The sequence below is a fragment of the Phragmites australis genome, chromosome 8 (genome assembly GCF_958298935.1).
Source record: "Phragmites australis chromosome 8, lpPhrAust1.1, whole genome shotgun sequence".
NCBI classification, from domain to species: domain Eukaryota; kingdom Viridiplantae; phylum Streptophyta; class Magnoliopsida; order Poales; family Poaceae; genus Phragmites; species Phragmites australis.
Window position 1 is genome coordinate 26,449,891 of NC_084928.1, and position 9,729 is coordinate 26,459,619.

Sequence of the window (9,729 nt, forward strand, 5' to 3'; positions counted from 1 at the left end):
CAGTAGAAAGCGGTCCTGCTGGAGCTGGCCTTAGGGAATAATGAAGCGGCTGGACTAAGTTGTAAATATTTTGTTCAACGGATGCTACAAATGTGCCATTAGGCTCCTCCTGCGTTGTACAGAAAGACACACCAAATACTAACGTGAATGTAGCAATGTAATTCATGGATCAAGTTTCAGGGGAGCAGAAACCTATTTACCTCATCTAATTGGAGGGACCAACAGTGATAGTAACCAGTAAGGGCAAAACAAGTAGACCATGTCGACAGCTATACCGCAGGTAACATGCTTTCATTTGATGTAAAACCTCAAAATAGTACAAGCGCACAAAAGTTTCGTGAGTGCTTGACCAATCGAGAAGTTGAGTCATATGAACTAACTAGCATTGAGCAAAAATATTGATGCCTTACAGGGTTCCTTTTTGACTCAAAACCAGATCAGAAAATCACAGAATGCTTGCACGCTACTCAGGAGAAGTACAAGATAAATTTGACAACAGCTAATTTTAGGTCATTCGCTGTGCAGCCTCCTTCGCGAGCAGCTTTTCCCTGGCTTTCGTCTTCGCCTGTGATTTGGAGCCCATTATACCACCACCCCATTTCTTCCTGACCTCATCGAACTTGTCGTTGAAGTTTGCCTGGGAAACAGTCAAGTTCCAGCCAGTCAAGACAAATCAATCGCACTATGTTGGATACTAGGAAACAGACCAATTCAAAACTTCCCACCTTAATAGCCTCCAGGATCTTGCTGAATTCAAGTTTGTCCTCATTCTTGACAGTAGTTAGGCAAAGAACAGATGCGGTCTTCTTGTGAACAATCTACAGCCAATTATTTGTTAGCTTGTAATTTTTACCAGCCTTGTAACATTTAACAAGAAAATATAGGCTATAAACAGAAATAATACCGATCCAAGGCGTGCTTTTCCCTTGACAATGCAGTATGGAACCTCCATTTTCCTGCAAAGGGCTGGAAGCCAAACAACAAGCTCGATGGGATCAACATCATGAGCAATGACAACAAGCTGGGCCTTGCTCTGCAAAAAAGAAAAAGGAATAACAATTTGAATTATATAATGCAATTTGATGCCCAACGACAACTGTCTGCAATCATTAAACTATGTAAAAAACAAACAAGAAAGAAGTGGATGGACATACCTGCTCAATGAGGTAAGTAACATGGTTAAGGCCATACTTCACAACAATTGGTTTCTTTGCCTCAACAGTTTTCCCTTCAGCTTCAGCCTGGGCCCTCTTCAAAAGCCTCTCCCTCTTGGCAGCTTTGTCTTCAGGGCGGTACTTAAGAAGCATCTTGAACAAGTTTGTTGCTGAAATAAAGATCAAACATATGGAAGTTTTAACAAAAGGAAAAGGACTGGGAAGTTTTCACGACTTCAACCACACATAAGGCAGTAACATGACCCAATCCATAACTCTCTTACACCCCTCCTTCCAAAGGATCAAGTCAAACCAAATGAACAGACAAGCAACCAACTCCTAGCCTGCTACCCAAGCCTTTGCAATGCTACTCCATAATTGATACAACCTGCAATTCACCAAGTCAACCTTTCTCAAGCATAAATGAGTCAACCTCCACTGCTGTCCTTCCCATCATCGCCTAAACCAATGGAATTAGATTCGCATAATGCTTAGTAACCAGATAAGCATATGAACTTACATGGAACTGGTTGTGTACAACACAGGAAAAAAAATTAATACACACTAGAATTGTCAGCCAAGAGTCTCCCTGAGATAAATTGGCTAGTGAGGTGGTTGTAAATGTCACCTAGCCAACAAAAGCTTGCCTCTCACCTCCTATGTATTTAATGCAACGGTGGTCATCTCTTCCCCTAGTCAAGTTTTTCTTCTTCTAATTTTCAGCCAAGAACAATACAATTTACATTGATTTGTGATGGATGATACAGTTAGGAGTGCAACTGTGAATTTGACATTATTGCCAGTTTTCTCTTGCCTACAACTGCTCCCTACACCATGGATAGAACTTATCACATACACCCGTCTCCAACTGTCAACTAATCGCTGAAAATCGGCAAGCAGCCACTCACTATATGGCGAACAATGTGACTTTACTGACAACTATCACAAATTCTAGCTATAATAGCATGCATTAAAAGGGTGTAAATGGACAAAACGTATACCAAGGTTCTTGTCGAGGGTACGGGTAAACTGGTTGAGCGCCGGGGGGACCTTGAGCCGCTGCTTGAGGATGCGGCGCTGGCGCTGGATGCGCACGACCTTTGGCCACTTCACGAAGCGGTGGAGGTCCTTCTTCGGCGGCAGCGCGCCCCCGATCCCGAACTGTTTCGCCCTCTTCTCGAACAGCGGGTTCGTCACCTTCTCCTGCACCAACCAAAAGGACCACCAGATCAAGCCAAGAACGAAACAAAACAAGAAGAAACCATAGGGACTGTAGATTGCAAGAGTCCATGGCATACCGTCTTCTTCTTCGCCGGAACCGGCACCCTGCCGCCTCGCTTCGGGGCCTGCAAGATTTACCGATTCACACAGGATAATTAGGATTACTATATCGGATTGCAGCGAACCTAACACAGTTCGCAGAAAAGATGCATGTCAACTGGCGTAAAATTTCATAAAATAGAAGATCAGGAAGCATCCCATTGTTGATCACGGTGAGGAGGTTGCAACCACAGCAGAGAGGAACCAAGCGAGAAGAGGCGCGTACCATTTCGCCGGCGTCTGCTTGGAGCGAGCGGGGAGACGGCGACGAGGAAGAATGGAGGCGAGTGGAGGCGGCGACCGAGAGCGTTCAGGAGCCGCGCGGAATTTTGTAAGGGTGGTTTTGGGAGCGACGTGGATGCGTTTACGACGTTGGATGCGGGGGACGTGGGGGAGGATTCGGCCGTCCGTTTTGGCGATTAGGGTTTTGGAGGGGCAAACGGCCCGGTTGGCGAGAAGAAGATGGATCGTGACGGGTTGGGCCGGTTGTGCTATATTGGGCTGGATGTAGCGAAACGGCCCAATCCGTACTCAAATATGTCCTTTGTGTAGTTGTCTCTGGCAGGTCCTTCAAATTCATTTTATTTAGGGACACACTAAAAACAACACGTGCATACTTTAGACTTATCGTATGCATATACATTTTTATAAAAAGATCTGAATATGAGCATTTTATTTTATTTTTGGACTTTTATACATATAGACTTGTAACACTTATCTATGATCAACTTCAATATGTGGCAAAAAAAAAACAGAGAAAACATTTGATAAAAAATCCATATATTCGTTTGCCTCCTTAATACAGTTATGTAGGTAATTTTGTAAAAAAAATCGTAAACAAATTCGAATAGATCTATGAGAAATTTAAGAAATATGTTAAGACAACTCAGATCAAATGTCAACAAATTTATGAACAAATTAGAATAATTCAAAGGCAATATTACATCTAGCTACTTCATATTTTCAATAAAAAAGAGAAGAATTTGTCACAATTTTGCTGCAAAGCAAATTTTAGAAAAACAATTTGGTTCAAACTCGCAAGCAATTTTGTATGTTTTTATGAGCAAAATAGATGTACATGATATAAGACTAAAGCATGTACATGTAGTTTTAAAATTTTACCTTTATTTAGAGCTTACAAATGAATGACGGTACTGTCAATGTTGCAATAAAAATTTCTGCTCTAAACTGTAATACGTGAGATCAACATGTGGCTCTCGCTATGGAGTTACCCTTTTCTTGCTCCAGCCAAAATTTAAAATAAGTCAAACTTTGGACATCCGCATATCCACCATAGATGAGAAGAGACTAACTTATTTCTCTATTTCACTTTTTTTTTTCCCCACAGTAATGAAAAATGCCAATCAGAAAGCCTCATTTCGTTGGCCTAAGAATAACTGGTGAAAGGGATCTAATCTGTGTTGGTAACCTCGTGAATAACGTTGGCCAAACGGAGACATTCCCTGTAGTTGCGCCAGCCATACTGAAGGAGGAAACATTGACATAATCAGGTTCAGGTCATTCATCCAATGCACATAAATGGCATTAAGAAATCAGAAGTAAAACTATGCCAAAAAGATTTTGTACCTTATCCTTCCTTTACCAGTCATGTAGATATGGAATTCTTTTGTCAAGCGATCAACTTGTTCTGGTGACATGTCACTGTAGCAAAACATAACAATCTACCCAAGAAACGAAATAAAAAATAATTTACATTATAGTTGTCAACTAACAGCCAATAATGTTGCAGGCTAAAACTCCCATCAAAGCGTATGAAATTAGATATTGTCACATATGTAGCCTAAAGCAAAAGCACAAGAAATTAGATAGTGTTGCAAACTGATCTAAGTTAAGTTTGGAAGAACTTGTGCTCATACATATTTTTGTGTTTGTTTATGTGCAGGTGTTACTCCAGAACAAACGTGGTCGACAGTGGGATCAGAAATAAGCTCAGGAGGAGCTAAGATACGAAACTAGGTTCAAGAAGAAACTAAGGTACTAGTGACAGATGATATCATGTGGAGCATTTGGACTGGAGAACAATGTATATAAAGCGCCGTGCACGGTGACAGCAGGTGGCAGTCTAACTGTGGGTAGTGGCAGTTTGGCTGCCAAGAGGGCCGGTCTGACTATCAGGGGTCAGTCAGACCGCAGAAAGCTATAACACTATATGTTTTAGTATTTAGAAAATAGTCAAAATCCACTCTATTTAAAAAATTTATTAATTAATTAAGCCAACATAAAATCTAGGAAATATATGTGTGTGTGTGTGTGTATATATATATATATATTATTGGACTATGAATTCTAAAGTTTACTAGAGTCAATTTCTAAATTTAAACCCTGTATTAAATTGAGCAATTGCATTTTTTGTTTCACGGTGTCTTTGTTTCCTTGTGTGGCTATTCAATTTAAATGTCTGTCAAACTCGAATTCATTTTAGTTCTTTTTGGCTGAATCTTAACCCAATTCAATCCTTTAAAATTGATCTTCCAATCTGCTCAAATCCATAATTCAAGTTATTTAATTAAATTATCCCTAAATTTAACCTTGATCAATAATTCAAATAATTGAATTATTCTGGACCAATTCCCTTTTTCCTATAATCAAATTCGATCTCTGACAAATTCAAATCTTAGTTCGGCATTCGGGCTCATTTCAAATTGGTTCAAATTCAAATATTCTATAGAATTTATATCGAACCCCGGAAGAATCTCCTGACTTTTTCTTTATCTCAAATCCTAACCAAGCCAGATTCATTCAAATCCTCATTGTTTTCATATTCGATTACAAATTCGTATTGTTCAAGATTTAATGGAATGCTTTCCAGTTTAATCACTTCGCAAATTCAATGCAATTCAGTTCAAATCTTGGTTCAAGTTCAAGTCTCATATTTTAAATCCTCATTACAAAATTTTGCCAAATTCTAACTCAAATTCAATTTGAATAATCCCAATCCAATTCAATTCAAGTTATTCAATTGAATTAATTGAATTATCATACATCCTATTTCAAATTCAAATACATCAATTTGAATTTAACATATGTTCTTTGGATCTCTCTCTCATTCTGTTCTTTCTCCCTCACTCCTCTCACAACCATGCGGGCCCCACCATACATTCTCTCTCTGATCTTTTCTCCATGTTGGTTACTGTTCATCATACCCAAAAAGTCCTATTTCTGGCGCTCTCTCTCTCTCTCTCTCTCTCTCTCTCTGACCCTCTCTCTCCCCAATCTTTCTCACCAGAGCAGCAAAAATAGATCACGTCGCCGCCAACGCCGACCGCGTTCACACCATTGCAGCAACAGCACCTGCTCCTCTCTCCTCTCTCTTCCTCCACCTGCTAAAGAGCTCCCCCATACCATACATACAAACACATCATCATAAATAGAGCAGCAACCGGTCCTCTAACTCCTCTACTCCTCTCCGCACCCCTGCACGAACACCAGCAACCACAGACGCAACCACTACCACCACCACCAGCTCAGTCGCGTACTCCCATCGTTGGCTTCCCGACCTGCAGCCCCGTTTGTCGCGCTCAGGCTAGCGCACCACACCGCACTACCGCTGTGCGCCCCGTGCCGCACTGTCCCGCTGCCCAAGAGCTTTGCTGTCGCTGTCTGCGCGTCGTCCACCCTCCATGAGCCCATCTCACTCTCACTATGTCTCCTCTCCTCTGCCACCGGCCCCGGTCCACCAAACCAAAGACCAAATCCACCCAAACCCAATCCACTGTGCACCCCCCCCCCCCCACACACACATAAACCCCCTCCAGCCCACCAACCCCAAGGACCAAATCCGCAGAATAGTAACCCCTTTCTTTTTTCAGAATTTTCTTTTTCTAGCAAATCTTTCGAGAGCCATATCTCCTCCATTTTAACTTCGATTTCCACAATTCCTTTGCCGATATTCCTCTAAAATCATAATGACCTCACGGCCTAATCTTGTAATTTTTTGAGCTCTTGTAATTTTCTCGTTTGGTTTTTTTTTTGTGCTGCAGCATTTAACCTAGAAATAATTTTTGTCTTTTAATATATAAAGTTGAGTTTAGATAATTCCATAATTATGTTAGGTTATAATCGCAATTTAGTCGCATATGCTAACCTAGCTTAAGTATAGATTAATCCTTTTGCTAATTAGAATAGTTTTTAGAATAACTAAAGGTTAATCTTTTAATTTAATGTTTAGAATAGTTTGTTATTTAATGCTATAGGCTATAGATTAATCTTAATATAATTAATTTAATAAGTTAACTAGTGTAGCTGCTAGATAAATAAATACTAGTTTTTAAAATATAATAGAATAATTTAATGTTAGCAGTTAAATAATTGATTACCCTTTTAATAATTAATTACTTAGATTAATGCAGTAATTAACCTTGTTAATTAATTACATGTATGAGTTGGCAATAGCAATAGTTTATAGCTTAATTAGAGTGGCAATTAAGGCCCTATTTGTTTTTGCTTTGGATTGTCATAATCTGGATTCTGTGAGAAGCTCATTACCATCAAATTGTGGATTATAGGATTTCGTAGTACAACTTGACTTGTGGATTATAAAAATCAGCTTTTAGAATGTGATGTTTATTTTTGCTTTTGCTTTTAGGGATAGAATCCATAATAAGAATAAAAAATAAACAGGTCCTAAATAACACTAGGTAATTAAGAATAATTACTAGATAAACATGGATTAGTGCTATAGATTAGAATACTTAGTCACGACACTTAAGCACATATAATCACCTAGTGGTATACTTACATTTATATGTATACATGCTCACATACATATAAATGTAGGTATCATACGTACGTATGTATCGATACACATGCACTCACCTACATGTAGAAACCCTAACTGTCGTCTCCTGGCAGTTAAGCTAATAGACGCTCACCTAGTTGTCAATGACTTGATTAGGCTTTCTCTTAAGTTAATAAAATAACTAGGCTAACAACTTGACCTAGCTTCACTAAATGACCCCGCTAGACTCTACGTGTTAGTTTCGAAAAGCTAAGAGTTGTGGATCGTCTTTCCGTTAGGTTAATTTTCGTCGTTTTCCTAGTCATTTTTCTTTCGCTTTGGTATCCCTTTGGTTTTGTTTTGGTGTTCCATTGCTTAGTCGTTGTGCACTTTTCGTTGTTAATCTGCGTATGCTCAAAGCCAAGAATCTAAGCAAGGACACGAGGAAGGAATTGAAGGTGATGCCCGATGATGAAGAATCTGAGAGACTCAAACGACAAGACCAATCAAGAATTTACCTTCGTCGAGGTAAGTGCTATCTCCTTGATCATTTTGAGCCCATGTTTTCAATAATCTAAATTGATCAACATAAAACATAACGTGTTCTTGCATGTGCTATGTATTGTGCTATTTTTAACTATTTGCAGTAATTAAATCCTATCAAACAATTGCCATAACTTAAATGGCATTATTCAGAACACATATCACCATAGGATTTACCTATCGTTATCTATATTAACGTTGGACGACGCCTTAAAATCTAGCATGCTTAGGATGGAATACATCTTTTCAGAAATGTCACTAGTGGAATACATCTCTTCTGAGATGATGCTTCACTGTTTAATTAATTCAACTCATATGCCATGAATCTTTGGTGAGTGTGAAATCCTTGATGTCGTGTGGGATATGATGGGTGGTGTATAAAATGGGTGAAAACTGTTTTAACAGGGGCAAGTAGAGTAGTCCTCTGGTAGATGATGCTCTTGAGGGCTTGAATTACCTCTATGGTATTCATTGCTAGCTAAAGATGCTTGCCCTGGCCGTATAAATACTGAATCATTGTGCCATAATGCTAAGCCAACCCAGTGCAACCATGCATCTTGTATGGGCAGGACTTAACTTTTCTTTCTCCCGACCGAGCTGGACATTCTACTAGGAGGATGACGAGCAACAATGACACAAGTGACTATCTAGCACTCTACTTGGGTGTTGCAGGACCGATAAAAGCCTAAAGGGATATGGCATCGGGTACGAGGCCTTTGGTACTTGACATGTCTCGAAGTAGTTGTACGGCAAGGGAAGGTGATTGGAGTGTCTCAGTATGATTCGCTTTTCCGCTTGCAACAGTTGGAGGCTGAGCATATCATGTGGGTATAGTGTACAACCTCTTCAGAGTATAAATCTATTCGAATAGCCATGTCTATAGTCATGGACATGCAAAGCATTGACCTCACTTAGTTAGACTCGAGGTGCGTGCGTATCTTTGATGAGTGAGTTTGTGAACTAGAGGTCAGTGTGATGAAGTTGCTGGCTCAATCTGCTAGGAGCTGTATGGTACTAGAGGTACACCAGGCACAATGATAGGGACTATAAAGTGAGGTATAGCCCCTCATAGGACCAAAAACTCTCCAGATATACCTTGTTACTTTGTTTAAACCATTTCAAAGCTATCAATAGAGAATATATACATGATAGCTGCATAAACTGCTTTACGTTTAAAACTAAAACCGTAAAGCCTTATCCTTAAGTAATCCCTTATGCATCTACTCAACCTCTTGAAGTAGTATTATGACTTATTGAGTACCTTTCATACTCAGTCTTGCTACTTTTAAATTGTTGAGATGGAGATCAACTTTGACCCAGATGAAATTAAAGAGAAGAAGTCTAAGATCGTGTCTACAACCAAGTTGTCTCTGGCATTGGGTTGTTCCACTTTGTATCGCTTCGTTCCATTGTAGGCTCTTTTGCATGGCTAGTCTATCGTGGATCCTAGTCCACGAGATCATCGTTTGCTCTATTCAGGGAATTATTTTATTCGAAGTATGTATTTGATATCATTCTATTAAATTCTGTGCGTATCATCTACTTGATCCAGTGACTAATACAGGAGGAACAGGGGAATCCGAGAGCGGTGTCCTTACAAAAGTAGTCTGACAAAAATTATCTTTGTTCGAGACAGGCGATGTGACCACCAAAGAGGGTTTTGGGAGAAAACCTTCTTTTCGCGTTGCGCGGTCTAATCGCAAAGGATTTTTGGTGCAAACAGTATTGTTCATGGCTGTGACAACCCAAAGTTTGGGGTATTTTCAAATTTTATTTTTGTCGAAGATTAGTTCCTGACAATAAATCCATACATTGACTAGGTATCTTCGAGTGCAGGGATTAGTCACGAGATGAGACAATCAATGTATACAGGTTCGGACCTCCGATTGGAGTAATACCCTACGTCCTGTGGGGGTGTTCTTACCATATATTGATGATCTCGAGTACACGCAATGTGGCTAAAACTATTATAGA

General features: G+C 39.7%; 1 protein-coding gene across 1 annotated transcript; it reads right to left on the bottom strand.

Moving 5' to 3' along the window:
• Positions 1–264: 264 nt before the first annotated feature.
• Positions 265–2,844, bottom strand: LOC133926861 (large ribosomal subunit protein eL8y-like). The gene is made up of 7 exons (XM_062372999.1): positions 2,701–2,844; positions 2,453–2,500; positions 2,156–2,357; positions 1,155–1,324; positions 905–1,033; positions 726–818; positions 265–637 (listed from the first exon to the last, which is right to left on the bottom strand). The coding sequence occupies exons 1-7, from the start codon at positions 2,701–2,703 to the stop codon at positions 506–508; spliced, it is 777 nt and encodes a 258-aa protein (XP_062228983.1). The 5' UTR covers positions 2,704–2,844; the 3' UTR covers positions 265–505.
• Between the last annotated feature and the right edge of the window lie 6,885 nt (positions 2,845–9,729).